The sequence below is a fragment of the Hypanus sabinus genome, chromosome 11 (assembly GCF_030144855.1).
Source record: "Hypanus sabinus isolate sHypSab1 chromosome 11, sHypSab1.hap1, whole genome shotgun sequence".
Taxonomy (NCBI): Eukaryota; Metazoa; Chordata; class Chondrichthyes; order Myliobatiformes; family Dasyatidae; genus Hypanus; species Hypanus sabinus.
Window position 1 is genome coordinate 56,342,602 of NC_082716.1, and position 22,224 is coordinate 56,364,825.

Sequence of the window (22,224 nt, forward strand, 5' to 3'; positions counted from 1 at the left end):
TGTGTAGGCTCTGTTAAGTGCAAGATGTTGCATTTTAGGAAGGTAAATGAGGGTAAGGATTTCACAGTGAATGTTAAGTCCCTAAGGAGTGTTGAGATACCTAGAAATACAAATACATGCTTCCTTGAAAGTGGCATTGCAGAGACTATAATGCAATCTATCTCAATAGTATATCTGTAGAAATTTGCTAGTCTTTGACATACCAAATCTCCTCAAATTCCTAATGAGATTAGGCATGACATCTAAAACCTTGACAAACTTTTATAGATGTGTAGTGGAGAGTATATTGACATCATAACCTGGTATGGAAAAGTCTATGTCTTTGAATGGAAAATCCTACAAAAAAAGAACAGCACAGGAGCATAATGGTTAGCACAACACTTTAGAGTATGGGCCACCAGGGTTTAATTCCTGCCACTGCCTGTAAGGAGTTTGTATGTTCCCTCTGAGATAGTGTAGGTTTTATCCAGGTGCTCTGGTTTTCTCCCACAGTCCAAAAACATGGCAGTTGGTAGGTTGATTGGTCTTTATAAATAGTCCCTTGATTAGGGTAAGATTAAATCTGAGGATCGCTGGGCGACGTTGCTCGAAGGGCCAGAAGGGGCTATTCTGCACTGTATCTTAATAAATAAATAGTGGGTACACCCCAATCCATCATGGATAAAGCCCTCCCCACCACTGAGCACATCGATATGGAGCATTGTTGCAGGAAAGCAGCATCCATCGTCAGGGACCCCCTCCACCTAGGCTGTGCTTTGTTCTTGCTGCTGCCATTAGAAAGAAGGTACAGGAGCCTCAGGTCTCATACAGCCAGGTTCAGGAACAGTTATTATCGCTCAACAGGCTCTTGAACCAAAGGGTATAACTTCACTCAAATTTATTTGCCTATCACTGAATTGTTCCAACAACCTATAGACTCACTTTCAAGGACTCCATCCCAGGGCCTCTAAGTTAATTAATTAATCAATCAATCAATCCATTTATTTATTTATTACTTTAAACTTTCTTTTTGTATTCACTTTGTTGTCTTTTGCATTTTGGTTGTCCACCTTGTTGTTGCCATCTTTCATTGAGTCCATTATGGCTATTGGATTTATTGTGTATGTCTGCAAGAAAATACATCTCATATAGTGACATATCTGTACTTTGAAACTTTGAAGAAGACACATGATACAATTACACTCTGTAAGTGTTGATACATGCTGTAAATAATATTTGTCTTTTCTTTTTAAAATGGGAGCTATACATATTATAAAGTGGTTGTGGTTTAATGCTACTAACTGGCTTAATGCAGTGTTGTATGTCAGTGTGTTCTCTTGATTTTAATAATTGTCTGTAGACACTTGCTGAACTAGGTGCTATTTGAGTTGGCAATTTCCAAAGATTTGATAGTTTACTGAATAGAGTTGCAGTTTCTTGGAGTGAATAGCTATGCTGTGCTGGGCTATAGGTCTGTGAGTCTGTGGGTCTATGAGTTCTTGTCCAGAGGGGTTTATACATGGGCAAAATTACTAAAATGTTAATTTAGCATGTTTAAGGTTGAGATGGTTAGATTTATTAGCCATAGGACCTAAGAGAATGAGAAAGCAATCCTTTTACACACAGGATCAGTTCTGATTTTAGTGGATGACCGGGCAGTATCTCTTTCACTTTCCAATTCAAAGAAATATTTCACAGCATTTGCATTATAACTTGTATCAAACAGTCTTGATGCTGTGTGCTGATACCGTAAAATCTAGTCTGCAAGAATCAATGTACACCTAAAATTTGTATGAAGATTCAACCATCAAGCTTTCTGGTTTCCACTTGTAATATACAATAAATATTTTACTACTGAAGAAGATGCAAAACTTCCCAAATTACAGTGCTTTGAGGTATTATCAGTAAGGTACTGTACATTGCAAGTTTCTGCCATGAGCTTCTACATTGTGAATTTGTTTAATGTTATTAAATCTTAATTCACAATTTTAATGTGCACTTTTTGTGCCATTATTTGCTCTAGTCACGTGAAGGAAGAAGTATAAATGTGATTAATTATTATGCCATAGCTGACTGATTAAGTCTGAACATTTTTCTTATTAAATACATCCTTTGGTTAAAGTAACATTGTAACAATTTCTCCATTTATGTACTCTGAAATGTGTATTCTCGCATTCCAATTTACCCTCCACTGCACCCTCACTTCAATAGTGTCAGTGAAGTGAGTTTGATTCTATGGTGGTCTGGTCAGACTGTTCCATTTTTCCGCATGATGCTTAAGCTTATTTTTTTCTGAAAATACTCTTAATATTTAACAGCTGCTTCAAATTTTAGAAAAATACTAGGTTCATTGGGTTTGGAATCTAAACTTCTGGCCTATTCACACCTTACAGTATAGATACAGAACAGTAAAAGGCCTTTCTGGCCCATCAAGTCTGCAGTGCCCATTTATACCCAAGTGACCAATTGACCTATGAACCTGTACATTTTTGAAATGTGGGAGGAAACTGGAGCACCGGAAGAAACACTTCTGACATAAAATGTTAACATTATTTGTCTTCACAGATTCTACCTTATTTGCTGAATATTTCCAGTATTTTATGTTTTATTTCAATCTATTGTACTTTGCTGTGTGAAGTAACAAGTGCTTTGTGAAATAGCAAGTGATATAGTTTTTCTTCCGAAAACCTGACTTTTAGGGAAAACATTTTAAAGAATTTCATAATAGGATGTAGTGCTTTTGGCTACATGCCTGTTGCTCCTGATTAAAAACAGTGAAGACAAATGTATTCGGCAAGTAGTATGGTGCACATCTAAGTAATTTGGCATCCATCATCAGAGATCCCCACCACCCAGGCCATGCTCTCTTCTTACTGCTGCCATCAGGTAGAAGGTACAAAAGTCTTGGGACTTGCACCACCAGGTTCAAGAACAGTTACTACCCTTCAAGCATCAGGCTCTTGAATAAAAGGGGATAACTACACACACTTCCCCCATCATTAAGATGTTCCCACAGCCAATGATCTCACCTTAAGGGCTCTTTATCTCATCATCTCATGTTCTCGTTATTTACTTATATTTGCATTTGCACAGATGTTAACTTACGCATTCTGGTTGATCTGTCATTTATCCTGTAATACAGTAGTTACTATTCTATAGATTAGCTGAGTATGCCCACAGGAAAATGAATCCCAGGGTTGTATATGTTGTCATATTATGTACTTTGGTAATACAATTTACTGTAAAATTTGAACTTTATATGTCTTTTTATGCGACAAATTTTGTTACCAAAACACTGCAGTATATCTGAATCTTTAATACCCTGTTTTGATTTTATACCCTAGGTTATCTAAAGTTGGAGGAAGTACGAAGAAACAATCTGTACATGGCAGCATTGGAAACATAGGCAGCAAACACAGCCAAAAGAACTCATTGAGCTTTCTAGGATCAAGTAGTCGTCCAAGGATAAGTCTACAAGCAGACAAGTTCGTAGATAAAGGTTATAGTGCAGGTGGATGGCATGTAACACAGGTAGGCTTTGATCATCATGTTTAAAGTGAACATTTAGCATTTGTAGAAAGATTTTTCCATCCAAAAAGGTTATCAAACTCAACTTTGCCATAAAGGAGACTTTAAACCATTGATAGGCAATTTTTGCTCCCCTCTCCGATACATCATCATGAAAGAGGAAGAAATTGGTTTCAGCCGTTAATGCTGACTTCAAAGCAGTATTGCTGAAGATCTGGAAGGCTTTTTTAGTCAAATGAAATTTTCAAAAATGCACCTTAAGTGTATTTGTGTGCTTGATAAAGATAAAGAAATGGTGACTAAATGAAGTTGAGATGCAAATAAATACAATTATTTAATTGGCTTAATAGAGCCCAATGAGGTACAATCCCAGATTCCTCTGTTCTGACTGGGAAAAGCTTTGGGAACCTGCAATATAGTGAAGGCACTTTTCTGCCCTCCTCCTTATGAGGCTGAGACTGGATGTCAAACATGACAGTTCAGTGTTAATACCTCAATGACATTGTTAAGCAATGACATTTGAAATTCAGCAATGCTCTCTTTTACCAGGAACAACACCAATTCTGACTATCCACTTGTATCTATTTAAGTGGCATGTTGCATGAAGAGGAGTTGAGAAGGTGACTGGAACAAATAATGAATTTCATCACTGTGGTTGGCATGGACTCAGTGGGCTGAAGGGCCTGTATCCATACCCTATTGCTTTATGACACAGTGTCTTGTACAGTACTTGTCAGATCCAGGTTAAAAATCTGGCTTTGGTTCTGGTTTCACCTGCCATTCACCCCTCCTCTAATAGTTCCCATTATCTCCTTTACTTATCAGATTCCAGCTCTGGTAGACTTTTGTGTTTCAGCTGATCTTCCTCCAGCAGCTGAGTCCAAAATTCACACTCCTCTACCCCATCTCATTCCATTTGCATCTTTTCTTCCTTTCTCTCTCTCTCTTTGCCTCCAATTGCCTGGTATAAACTATGTTTTATGATTGAATTTCTATATACCTTTTGCTAAAACTAGATTTTTACACAAAATGGTGGAAGAAAATATAACAGGGAGGCCAAATTTTTCTTTTAAATTGAGAAATGGTGCAGAAACAATTCATGAGGATTTATGAAGAGAGGCTGGACAGGTTGGTACCTTTCTCCCTAGAGCATAGGAAGCTGAAGGGTGGCTTTACAGAGGTATATAAAATCAAGGGGTGTATCCAAGTTGGAGGTTACAGTCTTTTTCCCAGGGTAGAGAAGTTAAAACTAGAGGACATAAATTTAAGTTGAGTAGGAAGTCTTAATAAGGTCTTATTTCACAGAAGGTGGTGGATATGTGGAACAAGCTGCCAGAGGAAGCTGTAGAGTCGGATATAATTCAAATGTCTGAAAGCATGTACATGGGTGCAAAAAGTATAGCGGGATATGAGCCAAATGGAGGCAAATGGGGGACTAGCTTAGGTAAAAATCTTACACACAAAGTACACTGTAGATACTGTGGTCAAATCAACACATACAACAAGCTGAAGGCACTGTTTTCGGACAGCTTTCGTGGAAACGAGCAGTCAACGTTTTGGGCTGAGAAGGGTCCGTTGACTGGTTGACTGCTCATTTCCACAGATGCTGTACGACCTGCTGAGTTCCTCCAGCTTGTTAAACGTGTAGATAGAAATCTTGGTTGGCATAGACAAGTTGGGCTAAAGGACATGGTTTTCTGCTGTATAACTGACTTTATGATTCTCTTAATTTTCCAAGCCTTTTCTGTTTTTAACCAATAGTCTTGTTTAAGTAAAATGATGATGGTAAACTAATGGATATACAAGAATTATATTTACTTGGATTAGTTATGTATGTAAAGTTGTTTAAGAATGATATTTGCTGCTGAGCTAAACCAAATGATCTTTATAAAATCTGAAAAGGTATAATAATTGGGCTTTTGGATAGAACTTAATTCAATAATAGCAAGATGCAAGGTCTACTTTATAAGTAGATGAAATTACTTATGAAGTGTTTTTCCTTATTCTGTCTTTTGGTCTCATTATTTTCATCTTCATCCTTCTCTTTACCCCACCCAATAAAATAAATCCTACAAAGGCCTTAGAATACAGGGTACAAAAACAGGAAGAAGTCTAATATCAATTACGAGAATCAGGTTTATTATCACCGGCATGTGACATGAAATTTGTTAACTTAGCAGCAGCAGTTCAATGCAATACATAATCTAGCAGAAAGTGAAATAATAATAATAATAATAATAATAATAATATTATTAATAATAATAATAATTAAAAACAAGTAAATCAGTTATGTGTATTGAATAGATTTTAAAAATGTGCAAAAACAGAAATACTGTATATTTAAAATAAAAGTGAAGTAGTGTCCAAAGATTCAATGTCCATTTAGGAATCGGATGGTAGAGGGAAAGAAGCTGTTCCTGAATCGCGGAGTGTGTGCTGTCAGGCTTCTGTACCTCATTAATACTTTTCTGAGACACCACTCCCTAAAGATGTCCTGGGTACTTTGTAGGCTAGTACCTACAAAGAACACTTTATGGTTTAAATTAGTTCTTACCAAGAATGCTATTAATTATGCTCAAATGATATTGATGTTTGTATCTCATTTCCAGATATTTGATGAGAATGGAAAAGATGTCACTCCTCGTCCCCTCATCCTCTTGGATCCCAATTTTACACAAACCAAGCAAAGTAAAGCTTTCACCTCGCAAGAACTTTCATCTTCTGACTATGCCTTTGGTGGTACTGTTTACCAGACGGCAGCAAATGTTAGTTTTGGTGGACCCTTTACCAGGTAACTCATTTTATTGAAAACAGTGTTTTGGAATGAGTTGGCATCCTATCTGTACATTTCTGGAAACATGGGCTTCACTGTGGTGTCTTGACATGAATTAAACTTTTTTGGTTGTTATGGCTTTTTGGGCCTTTTTTTTTCAAAGTTGTTATGAAACTGCCAAAATTTGGCATGTATCATATGAGAAAAAAGAAGTGCATTCAAAAGAAGTGTTAAATTTCAGATCAAATGGGTGGTACTTGCATACATTTCCTATGTATCAATAGACTGATAATAAGATCCATGTTCTTTTCTCTATTATATACAGGTCTACTTTTGACAGTGGTAGTGTCTCCCGATCAAGTCGTACGATTTCAGAGTCAATGGATGATATTGGTGATGATGGTGTTCAGCATGAAGCTACAAGTGTACAATGTAATATTTGTTTCTATATTGTTATAGCTTAACACTGCACAGATTTACAAATATATCAATAAGTAAGCCCATAATAGAGATATAACTAGGACAAATTTCTTTGCCAATATCAAGTTCATTAAGTCCCTTGCTACTGATTCAAAAAGTTTATTATTTTGGTTACTTAATTTGTTCTCGTATGGAGATGGAAATATATGAAATTCTATAACCACATTTAATGTCACTGCAAATTTTGATGGCTGTATTATCTGTTGCTATTTAAGCTATCATTACCAATGGGGTATATTGTTACTTATGGAAATAGTTCAAAGGTTTTCACTGATGGTGCTTGAAGGGACTTAAAGAGGATTTTGGATATTACTAATTATAGTAATCATGTCAGATCTTGTGTTTGGTATGATATCTATTTATCACCTGAAGATTACTATCTAATCAAATGACTGTAGCTAAAGTGTTAGCAAGTGTTTTGAGTGAGAAAATTTTAAAAGGATGAAATACTGGGGCAGGCAATGTTCCTGTTGGATCCCTTGTTGCATCTATGTAAGTTTTCCGAAAAAGCAAGTTAATTTATCACTTTTACTCTATCATTCCAAGATATTTTTATAGTTACTTTGCCATTTTTCTTTTTGAAGCTATAATGGCTATGAAGTGGCATTTATTTTCCTAACATGATCTGTCTTGGAAAACTTATTCTAGCTGCTCTCTTTATTCTTTCGTTGAAAGTATTAAATTGATATCCTTTAGTTATTGACCCATAGAAACTACTTTTCTCCCATTAAATAAAAATATTTCATAATTTTAAGTTTAATAAAACCTATCAACTTTAGATAATAAACCTGATTACTATTCTGCAGTCTTCATAAATGCTTATGATTTCAGATGACCAAATGTGGAGAGAGAATGTAAGAGAACAACTGACAGATGATGAACTTAATAAGATTGTTGATGTGCACCTGACAGCGACTGAAATGTATAACTTCCTGGAGCTTCCAGCTGAAATGATTTCAGTGGATTCAAAGGAAGCAGAAGCTGTCATGTAAGTGTTTTTAATAAGGTCATGTCCATAAGATTTAGGAGTCCATAAGAATTAGGCATTCAGCTAATGAAGTCTGCTCTGCTATTGCATCATGGCTGATTTATTATCTCTTTCAACCCCATTTTTCTGCCTTCTCTCTGTAACCTTTTTTGTCCTTACTAATCAAGAACCTATCAATCTCTGCTTTAAATATACCCAGTGACTTGGCCTCCACTGCTGACTCTAGCAATAAATTTCACAGATTCACTATCCTCTAGCTAAAGATATTCCTCCTCATTTCTGTTCTAAATGGACTTCCCTGTTTTCTGAGGCTGTGCCATCTGGTCCTACACTCCCTCCCACTGCAGGAAGCATCTTCTCCACACCTCCTCTGTCTAGGTCTTTCGATTTTGAGTAGGTTTCAATAAGATTCTCCCTCATTCTTCTTAACTGTAGCAAGTACAAGCCCAGAGCCATCAAACACTTTCGTATGTGAACCCTTTCATTTTTGGGATCATTCTAGTGAACCTCCTCTGAACCCTCTCCAATGCAAGCACATCCTTCCTTGGATAAGTTGCCCAAAATTGTTCAAAATACTGCAAGTGCTCTCAGACAAAAGCCTTATAAAGCCTGAGCTTTATCATAAATATCCACCAATGAATTAGTTAATCTACCATTTGTATAGCTGGGCTTATTCTATTAGAATCAGTTTCACAAAGTAGTCTGGTTGCTGTCTATTTTGCCGAGCAATCCAGAGTTTATGAAATATTGCACGTGTAGCTCTGTGGTTGGTCTGATCTCTTTTTATATGTATTCAGACCACCTTAGAACATACAACAGTGTAGCATTGGACAGGCCAATTGACCTTCAATGATGTGCTGATCTCGATGCCAATTTATACTTGATATCATATCCCTGTATATCATCCATGTCCCTCCCATTCTCTTCATATTCATGTGCCTTTCTGAATTTTATTGAGGCAGCATATGACGATAGTGATGGTATCCTGTTCGGTTTTGCTATTCCAGTTACATATGCTACCAGGGTGGGGCTTGTGCTGGGTGGGACCACAAGTTCCACTGTAAAACAGAAGATCTCTCAGCAGCAAAAAGCTACTTGCCAATTATGCCTATTATAACAATGGGTCGATATAAAATATCAAATGAATGGGGGAATGAAGTAGATGCAATTGCTTTGAGAGTCACTGAAGACTCAATGGGCTAAAAGGTGTCCTAGAGCCTAAGACAATATGAAAAAAATGTGGTCATGAGGATCTTAAAGGGCAAAGATTTCTGATTTTCCTAAGTCAGGACACTGGACACATTTTCTCCATGTTTGCTGTCAGGAACTGCTGTCCTTTGTGCATCAGATTTATATTACAAGCTTGCATATGGACATATCAATTAGGAGCAGGTGTAGGCCTCTTGTCCCTCGACCATGCTCCATCAACAAATTTAATCATGGCTGACCTGAGTGAAACCAAAGCTCTTGTTCATTCTTGTCCACCTGCAGTAACTAATCTTTCATCTCCTTATTGATCAATAATTCATTACGTCTGCCTTAAAACATTATTCAAAGACCTTGCTCTCTTTTGAGGAAGACAGTTCCAAAGCCTTATGAATCTAAGGGCGAAACAAAAATCACCTTGTTTCAATTTACCTGTTCACGACAATATTAGTAGAAGTGACCACCACAGAGTTTAGTTTTCACACCAAGTACTTTAATGTGGCACAACAAGCATGTTAAATGTAATAAAATGTGAACAGGTCCAGCAGTTTAAAACATCCATGACCTGCTGGAGACCAACAGTAGCAGAAAAAAATATACATTACCACAGTCTATAATTTCATGACATAGCATATCCCTCAATGCATTATTACTGTCAACCCAGAGGATTACCTCTAGTTTAGTGAAGAATACAGAAGTGCTTGCCAGGAGCGGCTCCAGTAATATCTATCAGTGATGAAGTGCCAGGTTGGTGGAACTGCAAAACAGAACCATTACATGCTAAGCGACAAAGGGACCATGCATTGGTACAGCTAAGCTATCTTATAACCAACAGATCATATTAAAACGTTTAAGTTCTACCACATTTAATTGTGACTGGTGGTAAAGAATTAACCAGTTAACAGGAGGAAGGTCAGAACATCTACATTATCAATAATAGTAATATTTCTACTCTTGCACTCAAATCTTCTTGTAGCATAGGCTATCCTGATTGTTTCCTCTAACATCATCTTCTCAAGGTGGGCAATAAATGCTTGTTATGCATTGATGGCCAAATCCTCAACACAAGTAAATACATTTAAAAAGTAACATTGACAGACCATCTAGTTGCAGCTGATGGTCCAAATGGAGTATCTGTAGAGAAACATGCCACAGCAGAAATTACTTGCAAAAGCCTTCTTAAATTTTAATATGCTCAAAGAAACTTCACTGCTGCAGAAGTCAGTTGCCATTCAAATTCATCTGGTTCCCCTTGACCAATCTACATGGCACTATTTCTCATTTTTTCCTCCCATGACCATCTTCCCTTAACTGTCTATCAAATTGCCATTTAAGGCCCTTAATTCAGGATGTTGAGCAATAATACAGCTCCATTATACAGTAAGATTATGGCGGATCCAGTGTTGGCCTTCATATCACTTTTCCACTGTTTGCCCAAAATGCCTTTGATCCTTTGTAGTTTAAATGTTGGTCAATCCCTACCATGATTCTATTCAGTAACTCCATCTTCAGAACTCTGAGGGACAGAATTTATGACCCTCACAGAAGAGAAGTGGGTGATTGTAAAATTCTACTTTCAGGAGAAAATGGGTAAAGTTATAGCTGATGTCTCTCTTTGTTCCTCTTTTTTCATTTCTTCTCCGCTCCTCACAACATTTCAAAGTAAAATTTATTATCAGAGTACATATGTGTCATCACATACAACCCTGAGATCCTGTCTCAAATGGGATCCCACCATCAAGCATGTCTTTCCCTGCCCCCCACTTTTTGCTTTCTGCAGGGATCACTCCCAATGCGATTCCCTTGTCCATTTGTCCCTCCCCACTGATCTCCCTCCTGACACTTATCCTTGCAAGCAAAACAAGTGCTACACCTGCCCCTACACCTCCCTCACTACCATTCAGGGCCACAAACAGTCCTTCCAGGTGAGGCAACACTTTACCTGTTGGGGCCATATACTATGTCTGGTGCTTCTGGTGTGGCCTCCTGTATATTGGTGAGGCCCGACATAGATTGGGAGAACACTTCACTGAACACCTACGCTGTATCTGCCAGAAGAAGAGGGGTCTCCCATTGGCCACCCATTTTAGTTCCACTTCCCATTCCCATTCTGATATGTCTATCCATGGCCTCCTCTACTGTTGCAATTAGGCCACACTCAGTTTGGAGGAACAACACCTTGTATTTCATCTAGGTACCCTCCAACCTGATGGCATGAAGTTCGATTTCTCGAACTTCCAGTAATGTTGCCCCTCCTTCACCATTCCCCATCCTCTTTTTGTTCTCTCACCTTATCTCTTTGCCTGCCCATTGCCTCCCTCTGATGCTCCTCCCCCCTTTCTTTCTTCCATGGCCTCATGTCCTCTCCTATCAGACTCCCCATTCTCTAGCCCTGTATCTTCTTCACCAATCAACTTCCCAGCTCTTTACTTCATCCCTCCCTTCTCAGTTTCACCCATCACCTTGTGTTTTTCTCTCTCCCCTCTTCCCACCATTTAAATCTACTCATTGTTTTTTTTCCAGTCCTTCCAAAGGGCCTCAGCCCGAAAGATCAACTGTACTCTTTTCTATAGATGCTGATTGGCCTGCTGAGTTCCTCCAGTATTTTGTGTGTGCTGCTTTGATTTCCAGCAACTGCAGATTTTCTCTTGTCTTTGATTCTTTATCTCCAGGCATACTTAACAGTAACTGTAAACAGGGTCAACGGACAACAAATTGTGCAAATGCAAATATAATTAAAAAGTAATAAGTAACAAGATAAAAAGTCCTAAGAGTGAGACCGTCAGTTATGGGAATACCAGAAGCGGGAAGAGTGTAGTAATCCCCTTTTGTTGCAAAAGTTAATGCAAAATTTGGCACTCTTTTAATTTTAAGGAAAAGAAATGCATTATATATTGAAATCTGCAAAGAGCGAGTTGGCAATGATCGCTACATTGAAAGGATGGCACAGACATTCACTGGAGCACAAAAAGCTAAAGATGTTCAGTGTGACAAAATTAACACAAAAGAAAAAGGTAAACTAAAGCAAACTAACCATTTTCATTTAAAACTCTGGTTGAAATATTTTATTGGTTGATGCAGAATACCTCCAAATTTGAAGAACATAAAAAAAAATGATATGAATTAAGCCAGACTTCTGTTTTGAAACTGCACTAAACAAGGAAAAAATGTAAAGGTGTTTGGTAACTTTTATATTGTTGGTTAGTGTAGATGATTTTGAATCTTCGGCATAGATTACATCTTTCCTAATTTGAAATACAACTAAAAATCGAGAGAATATGAAAACTGGATACTAATTTTTCTTAACTAATCTTATACTGTCTTGTAAATTCAAAATTGTTTCTACTTGAATTGACTTTTTGAAGGAGAGACCATGAGTAGGGGGTATTTATCTGGCAATGTATTAAGAACTATGGACACTTATCAATGTTAGCTAGGCCCTCAAAGTTTTAATAATATGGTGGGGAGATGGGATACTCTGTTACAGGGAAGCATGTTCACTGGTTTAGTGAGTGAGACAGAAGACACTGATTACAGATAAGTGCATTAACCATTTATTTACAAACAGTAAAACATTCAACCAGACATTTGATTCAAACAAGTACTCGCCTAACCTACCCCAAGTTGCAAAAACTACAACACTAAACATTTAGTAACACTCAAACTCAACAGGCATTTCATTAAGTCTTCCCAATTAAACAACTAAACATTCAACAGATATTTAAGTAAGTGTGTGTGTGGGCCCTCCTATATTTGCAGCGTACTTTCCCAATGATTCTTCAGCACTGGTTGCGGCCTCAGTGTGAAGAGGAGTCCTTGGAGATGAAAGAAAGCCAGCGAGTCTCTTGCATGTGCTATTCTCATACTCCTGAAGTGCCCAGAACCTGGCACTGGTGCTGTTGTGCGCAAGGCAACCACCAGGAAAGAGCTGCTGCACCCCGACAATTAGCAATGTGGAAGTGGTTTTCAATTGGCAAGTAAACTAACACTACACATCACCAGGAGAGTATTCACCCCTATCATATAGGTACAACTTAAAAAAAATCTGTACTGCCCAAGAAGTAGATTTTAGGCACTTGGACAATTCAAGTGAAGAACTTGGAACCTGTCCGATTCTGTGATTGCAGGATTTATTTGCATGGCTGAACGTAAGAATGTTAGGTCTATGTGGACCTATAGATGCTCCTAGAGTGGATGTTTGAGACACAATTGACAGCAGTTTATTAACATGAAACAATAAACAATATTCAAATATTCTGCAGGTTGTAACTTCTAAAAGTGAAATGTTGCTAAAGCAGGAGCCAGTGTAAGTTAACAGGCACAAGACTGAAAGATGAATGAGATTTGCTGTGGGTTAGGCAATAGACAAAAACTGTGGATAACTTCAAGTTTATACAGATCATCCCAAACTTACTGTTTTGGAGAAAGAAACAAAATTAATGCTGTAGATCCATGAACCTTTAGAACCATAGAACATTACAGCACAGAAACAAACCCTTCGGCCTTCTTGGCTGTACCAAAACATTTTTCTGCCGAGTCCCACTGACCTGCACGTGGACCATATCCCTCCATACCCCTCTCATCCATTTACCTGTCCAAGTTTTTCTTAAATGTTAAAAGTGAGCCTGCATTTACCACTTCATCTGGCAGCTCATTCCACACTCCCACCATTCTCTGTGAGAAGAAGCCCCCCCCCAATGTTCCCTTTAAACTTTTCCCCCTTCACCCTTAACCCATGTCCTCTGGTTTATTTCTCCCCTAGCCTCAGTGGAAAAAGCCTGCTTGCATTCACTCTATCTATACCCATCATAATTTTTTTTAATTAGTTTTTTAATGCATTTTCTACATTGCTACAGAAAGAAAAAAAACCCAAATCAAAATGAAGAACATTAATACAGTGTAAAAATAAATATACAATAATAATATAATACAAAAAAAGATAATTGAGAAAGCGCCCAAATTGAAGACATGTAAAATTAGTATCCTCCCTAAGCCCCGCTACAAAAAAAACTCCAGACCAACCACAACACAATATAGAGAATATAAATCAGGACATTCAAACCCCCAAAACTGTAAATACACTTAAAAACAGAAGATATTAATGCCTACTACCAAAAAAAAGGAGCTGAAAGCAAGGGACCGAAAAAAAAACTTTAGTTAAGAGGAAGGTTATGAAAGTACTCAATAAAAGGTCCCCAGACCTTATGGAACTTTATTTCCAAATTAAGAACTGATTAATGAATTTTTTCAAGGTCTAAGCAGGACATAATATCATTAAGCCATTGAGCATGCGTGGGCGGGGCAACACCTCTCCATCTAAGGAGGATTAAATTTCTAGCCAGGAGAGAAGCAAAAGATTATATTCGACACTTAGTTGAACTCAAACGTAAATCTGTCTCACCCAAAAAACCAAACAAAGCAATTAAAGGGTTAGGTTCTAGGCCATCATAATTTTATATACCTCAATCAAATCTCCCCTCATTTTCCTATGCTCCAGGGAATAAAGTCCTAACCTATTCAACCTTTCTCTGTAACTGAGTTTCTCAAGTCCCGGCAGCATCCTTGTAAATTTTCTCTGCAATCTTTCAACCTTATTAATATCCTTCCTGTAATTAGGTGACCAAAACTGCACACAATACTCCAAATTCAGCCTCACCAATGTCTTATACAACCTCACCGTAACATTCCAACTCTTATACTCAATACTTTGATTTATAAAGGCCAATGTACCAAAAGCCCTCTTTACGACCCTATCTACGTGTAACATCACTTTTAGGGAATTATCTATCTGTATTCCCAGATCCCTCTGTTCTACTGCACTCTTCAGTGTCCTACCATTTACCTTGTATGTTCTACCTTGGTTTGTCCTTCCAAAGTGCAATACCTCACACTTGTCTGCATTAAACTCCAACTGCCATTTTTCAGCCCATTTTTCCACCTGATCCAAATCCCTCTGCAAGCTTTGAAAACTTTCCTCACTGTCCACTACACTTCCAATCTTTGTATCATCAGCAAATTTGCTGATTCAGTGTACCACATTATCATCCAGATCATTGATATAGATGACAAATAACAATGGACCCAGTACTGATCCCTGTGGCACACCACTAGTTACATGTCTCCACTCAGAGAAGCAATCTCCACTACCACTTTCTGGCTTCTCCCATTGAACCAATGTCTAACCCAATTTACTACCTCACCATGTATACCTAGGACTGAATCTTCCTAACTAACCTCCCATGTGGGACCTTGTCAAAGGCCTTACTGAAGTTCATGTAGACAACATCCACTGCTTTCCCTTCATCCACTTTCTTGGTAACCTCCTCAAAAAACTCTAATAGATTTGTTAAACATGACCTACCACGCACAAAGCCATGTTGACTCTCCTCAATAAGTCCCTGTCCATCCAAATACTTGTAGATTCTATCTCTTAATACTCCTTCCAATAATTTATCTACTACTGATGTCAAACTTACTGGCCTATAATTTCCCGGATTACTTTTAGAGCCTTTTTTAAACAACGGAACAACACGAGCAATCCTCCAATCATCCGGCACCTCACCCGTAGATACCGACATTTTAAATTTATCTGCTAGGGCCCCTGCAATTTCAACACTAGTCTCCTTCAAGGTCCGAGGGCATACCCTGTCTGATCCTGGGGATTTATCTACTCTGACTTGCTTCAAGATAGCAAGCACCACCTCCTCTTCAATCTGTATAGGTTCCATGACCTTACTACTTGTTTGCCTTATTTCCATAGACTCCATGCCAGTTTCCTTAGTAAATACAGATTCAAAAAACTCGTTTAAGATCTCCCCCATATCATTTGGTTCCATACACAGCTGACCACTCTGATCTTCAAGAGGACCAATTTTATCCTTTACTATTCTTTTGCTCTTAGTATACCTGTAGAAGCTCTTAGGATTGTCCTTCACCTTGACTGCCAAAGCAACCTCATGTCTTCTTTTAGCCCTCCTGATTTCTTTCTTAAGTTTTTTTTTTGCACTTTTTATACTCCTCAAGCATCTTATTTGCTCCTTGTTGCCTATACATGTTATACTTCTCTCTCTTCTTCTTTATCAGAGTTCCAATATCCCTCGAGAACCAAGGTTTCTTATTCTTATTCGCTTTGCCTTTAATCCTGACAGGAACATACAAACTCTGCACTCTCAAAATTTCTCCTTTGTAGGCCTCCCACTTACCAACGACATCCTTGCCAGAGAACAGCCTGTCCCAATCCACTCTTTTTAGATCCTTCATCATTTCTTCAAATTTGACCTTTTTCCGGTTTAAAACCTCAACCAGATCTATCTTTATCCATGATCAAGTTAAAACTGATGGTGTTATGATCACTAGAACCAAAGTGTTCCCCTAAACACATTTCTGTCACCTGTCCTAACTCGCTTCCTAGTAGGAGATCTAATATTGCATCCTCTCTAAATGGTACCTCTATATATTAATTTAAAAAACTTTCCTGAACATATTTTACAAACTCTAACCCATCTAGACCTTTAACAGTATGGGAGTCCCAATCAATATGTAGAAAATTAAAATCCCCTACTATCACAACTTTATTTCCTGCAGTTGTCTGCTATATCTCTGCAGAATTGCTCCTCCAGTTCTCGCTGACTATTGGGTGGTCTATAATACAACCCCGTTAATGTGGTCATACCTTTCCTGTTTCTCGGCTCCACCAATATGGCCTCAGTAGACAAACCCTCTAATCTGTCCTGCCTGAGGACTGCTGTAACATTTTCCCTGACTGGCAATGCCACCGCCCCCCCCTCCCCCCCATCCTTCATCCCTCTGCCTCTATCACATCTGAAGCATCTAAACCCTGGAATATTAAGCTGCCAGTCCTGCCCCTTCTGTAGCTAAGTTTCACTAATGGCTACAATGTCATAATTTCACATGTCAATCCACGCCCTCAGCTCGTCTGCCTTCCCCACAATACTCCTCGCATCGAAATAGACACACCTCAGAAGATTATTTTTATTTGAAACATTTTTTCTCCAAATGTGGCCTGACATGCTGAATACTCCTCATGTTTATTTTTATATTTCAGCTTTCCAGAATCTGCAGCATTTTGCTTTTTAGTATCCATTTATCTTAATTAGAGGACGGTGAGAAGGAATAGTAAATCTAGAAGAAAATATATTCTGAAACACTGTCCAGTTAGGTCAATTCATGAAGAATTTTGCTCTTGCTTACTAGAAAATGTGTTTAAGAGAAAAAATAAAATGAATTCAAAATTAGTATAATTGTGGTTATAATATGTATCCTAATCAATCAAAGGTGGAACCTCTACCGCAAAACGATGGTGATTGATAAGTTCATGACCTAAGGTAGAAGGAGTCAATTTTAGAAAAGCTAGCACGTTTATTTTTCAGCGTAGTCCCCTCCTACACTTACACACTTAGTCCAGCGGTCATGGAGCATTCGGATCTTGGACCTCCAGAAAGTGTCCACAGCAGGGGTGATTGATAAGTTTATGGCCCAACGTAGAAGGTGATGAGTTATACAGCTCTCAGTACATACACATGCAGTTCAACTCTTTGAGTGATTATGCAGAAAGTTTGAAGTTAATAACTCGTCAGGGATGATTGATAAGTTTGTGGCCTAAGGTAGAAGGAGATGTGTTATAATGAGCGATGATGTAAGATCATAAGACGTAGGAGCAGATTTAGGCCATTCATTCCATTTAGTTTGCTCCGCCATTCCATCATGACTGATCCCGGGTCTACTCAACCTCATACACCTGCCTTCTGGCCATATCCTTTGATACCCTGACTGATCAGGAAACTTTTGCCTTAAGTACACACATAGACTCCACTGCAGTCTATGGCAAAGCATTCACAGATTTATAACTCTCTGGCTAAAATTTTGCTCTAAAGGGTCACCCCTCAATTTTGAGGCTGTGCCCTCTAGTTCCGATAGCCCCACCATAGGAAACATCCTCTGCATATCCACCCTATCTAGTCCTTTCAACATTCAGTAGGTTTCAATGCGATCCCCCCCCCCCACCGTATTCTTCTAAATTCCAGTGAGTACGGGATCAGGACTGCCAAATGCTCCTCATATGTTAATCCCTTTATTTTCTGAATCATCCTCGTGAACCTCCTCTGGATTCTTTCCAATGACAACACATCTTTTCTGAGATACGGGGCTCAAAACTGTTGACAATTCTCCAAGTGCGGCCTGACTAGTGTCTTATAAAGGCTCAGCATTATCTCTTTGCTTTTATATTCTATTCCCCATGAAATAAATGCCAACATTGCATTTGCCTTCTTTACCACAAACTCAACCTGTAAGTTAAACTTCTGGGAGTCTTGCGTGAGGACTCCTAAGTCCCTCTGCATCTCTGTTGTTTGAACCTTCTCCCCATTTAGATAATAGTCCACACTATTGTTCCTTTTACCAAAATGTATTATACATTTCCCAACACTGCATTCCATCTGCAACGTTTTGCCCTTTCTTCTACAAACATAATTCGTCTAAGTGTTGCTGCAATTGCATTGCTTCCTCAGCACTACCTACCCCTGCACCTATCTTCAAATCATCTGCAAACTTAGCCACAAAGCTATCAATTCCATTATCTAAATCATCAACAAACAATGTGAAAAGCAGCAGTCCTAATACTGACCCTTGAGGAACACCACTAGTCACAGGCAGCCAACCAGAAAAGGCCCCTTTTATTTCCACTCGCTGTGTCCTGCCTGTCAGCCATTCCACTATCCATGCCGGTATTTTCCTGTAACGCCATTGGATTTTAACCTGTTAAGCAACATTTTTGTGTTGCACCTTATCAAATGCCTTCTGAAAATTCAAGTAAATGAAATCCACAGCCTTTCCTTTGTCCATTCTTCTTGTTACTTCCTTGAAGAACTCCCAACAGATTTGTCAGGCAAGATTTCCCTTTACAGAAACCATGCTGACTTTGACTTATTTTATCATTTGTCTCCAAGTACCTTGAAACTTCATCCTTAATCATATATCAGCTATGATGGAATTGCAGAGAAGTCTTGCTGGGCTGAATGGCCTATTTCTGTTCCTTTGTCTTATGGTCTTAACAGCAGTAGGTTTAAGTCTTCACAATGGTAGATGGTGTTCAAGTTGGTTAAGTGTGTTTGTGTGTGTGTGTGTTTTTAAGGCAAGTTCTAGTTAAAGTTTATTGTCTTGGCAATATCTATATCCTGGGTATAGAGTGTGAATGAATGAGGCCTCTGTCAGTCGGGGTCAACAATGAATGTTGCCTCTTAGCTGTCTAGATATGCAAGCCTGGGCAGTATGACATGGGAGCAAGCTCCCCTTCTCCATGCGTCGGATGAACCCAAAGGAACGGCAGAAACCGATACAGTTTGGATCCAGCAGTGTTGCTGGAGTTTTCATTCAGCGTTGATTTCAGCATAGGACTGCCTTAGGAACTCCAGCTCTGTATTTTTCCCTCAGGGTTTACTCCTGAAGCCTTCCCCATGAGTTGGGAATAGCCACAGGGCAGCAGAGGTTTGAGATCAGAGTTTTGCTTCTTCTAGGTGAGCTGCCAACCACGGCTGATGAGCCCCATCTGGGTATAATAGCCATGAAAATTAGCTTTTTCCAAAAGCTAATTTTGATGACAAACATAAATAATAAACTTAAAATAAAACTTTAACTTTAAATAAGATAAATTATATATTGTCTTCACAATAGAATAAACAAAAATAAACCTGACAACGTGTGAAATGCTACAAGCAATAGTTAGATCCTACTCAAATTGTTTGCCAGTAACATTAACTGCTTATACCTAATAGTATTCTGGTTTTCTTTATTCACAAAAAGCATCTCCTAGAAATGAGTGTAACTTCCTTTGAGGTATAGTTACACTTTACATCGACTTCTGATATATCATTTGAAAATTATCAAGGAAATGTGCATGATCTTAATATAATATAATAGTTGTCCATTACAACTGACGATGACAGAAACCTGTTAGGGAGAGTTTTCGAAGTGGAAAAGGCATTACACCAGGGCAATTCCACTCTCTCAACCTTGGAAGTCTGTGTCCAGTGGTCTGTGTAGTTGTCACAAACTGTAGTCTTCCTTCATTGTAGTGGATAACCATGATTTCTTCAGTGCCTTGTCATGCCCTTTGCTCTCCACAAAGCATTGCAGAACCAGCTTCCAGGTCATTGGATCTCACTGTTGATTTTAAACACCCATTTTGCTGGAGTTGACTTCACATGCTAGAACAGGTATGTCTCTATCTCACTAGGGTATGAAACCCACTGGCTACCCTCACCTGGTTTAGCCCACCTGTCGAAGCAGTTGTACCACGGAGTAGCCACTGTTGTATGCAAACAGTTACATGAAGCCACAGGTGAGAGCTGAGTATCCAGTGGGGACCAAAGGTGAGTGCACTTCCCCCAGATTGGACATGACAAGTCCCTTCTCCTACCCCTCCCTGGACAACCCATACACCCCAAATGTATGATAAGATGCAAATTAATCAATCATGGAGAAGGGGCTGGGGAGTTTAAATATACTAAATTTCAACTCTTGAGATTACATTCATTTCTTACTCACTCCACGTTCTCCCAGCCATGCCAAAGCCTGCTCCCAGTTATTTATATCAGTATAATTTATGCTGGCAGTCAGAATTTCTTTCTATGTTTGAAAAGCCCGTTGTGGTGTCTAAATGATGATTTGATATACTACACTGCTTGTTCCTTTGCTTTCTAGCTGTTATGGCAACAACATGGGACCTGTATGATATCCTTAAAGAAAAAGAAACACATGAAGACTCTTCCATCAATAAAATGAAACTGAAAAAGAATTTGTCAAAACCACAGATTAATTTAGACAAAACACTCACCCGAACTTTATCAGCTCTAAGTACTTTAGGGTTAGGTAAGTATGCAGTTATTAAACTGTCTACTGAATAGAGATAATTTCAACAGGTATTCCTCAATAAAGTTTTCTGGATTTACACACTAGGTCATTATGATTTCCTACCACCTTGTTTATTTACTTGGTTAATACAATGTAGAAGGATGCAGTTTGGTCAGTTTCATCAGGACGTCCTGTTGAAGGGTCTCGGCCCAAAACGTCGACTGTGTTTCTTCCTATAGATGCTGCCTGGCCTGCTGCCTTTCACCAGTTTTTTGTAGGTGTTGCTTGAATTTCCAGCATCTGCAGATTTCCTCGTGTTTGCGAGGTCATTTGATGGTTGCTCTCCTGCTGATGCAATTAGGATTTTAACATGAGTTTTGCATTAGTGTAATATTTATTACTTGCTTTCTGGCATGATTTTCAGCTTCACTGATCCGAATTTGATCAGAATAATAACCGATTCCCCCTGAAACTGCACTATTTAAAGGGCCAGTCATACCCAAACAACTTTTCTGTCAAGATATTCCATTGCACTCTGTGATTTCAATGATAAATCAAAGCATTAATCACATAATTATGATTTGATCTTTTCTTGCATCTTAATTGTTTTTCTGCAATGAAAACCTATTTCCAATGGGTATTTGTCCAGTGGATGGCATGACATAGAGATAACTTGCAGTTAAGGAGACCACTTTAAAGAAGGCATTGTAGGGTTCATCACTCCTAATCTAATCTATCATTGCTCCTAAATGTAATTATTTAGGGACAATGTCTATGCAGTGTAAGCTTTACCAATGTGGTTCTCATTGCAATCTGTGACTTTGCAATTTCAGGTAAAAGGTCACGGTTAAAATCCAGGCCAGATCCCAGCCTTGGAATCATTCCAGCCCACTGCTGCTGATCTATGCCTCTTCTCTGTTTGAGGTCACTGTTGCATTATGGAAAGACTCCCAAGCTGTAAACTTAGGAAGGGAAGACTTCACCTACTTTCTCTCTAACTCAGTGGATGAGACAGATCAGACATAAGCATTCCTCAGCATACACAGTAGGTTTCAGGCACTGATTATGTTGATGTAGGAAATTCACTTCTAATGGTGAAGTTCCAAGTAATTTCCTGTCTGGAATACCTAGCTGTTGACTTGAACTACCTCCAATAAAAGCACTAGATGGAACTTTGATAAAGGGCAGCTCTGTGCATTTTTAATACTCTAAAATTAGAGCAGGAATAGGAATTGGAATTAAAATGTTGTGCCACCGGGGAGTTCTGCTTTTGGTGGATGGAATGGAGTTGCTTGATGAAGCAGTCCCCCATTTTACGACAGCTCTCACCAATGTAGAGGAGGTCACAATGAGAGAACTGGATACAGTAGATGACCCCAGCTCCCTTTAATTTCACTTTATT

General features: G+C 38.6%; 1 protein-coding gene across 3 annotated transcripts in view; it reads left to right on the forward strand.

Annotated features, from left to right (window-relative positions):
- The window catches only part of dnai4 (dynein axonemal intermediate chain 4), a 94,808-nt gene that overhangs the window by 21,655 nt on the left and 50,929 nt on the right, over window positions 1-22,224 (forward strand). The window contains exons 2-8 of one of the 3 annotated variants that reach the window (XM_059984372.1): window positions 3,324-3,510; window positions 6,117-6,298; window positions 6,606-6,712; window positions 7,592-7,748; window positions 11,829-11,968; window positions 20,206-20,310; window positions 20,673-20,840. In XM_059984372.1, the coding sequence (XP_059840355.1) occupies window positions 3,324-3,510; window positions 6,117-6,298; window positions 6,606-6,712; window positions 7,592-7,748; window positions 11,829-11,968; window positions 20,206-20,310; window positions 20,673-20,840 (1,046 nt within the window). The remainder of the gene's footprint in view (window positions 1-3,323; window positions 3,511-6,116; window positions 6,299-6,605; window positions 6,713-7,591; window positions 7,749-11,828; window positions 11,969-20,205; window positions 20,311-20,672; window positions 20,841-22,224) is intronic. The other 2 variants (XM_059984373.1, XM_059984374.1) reach the window with 2 other exon arrangements.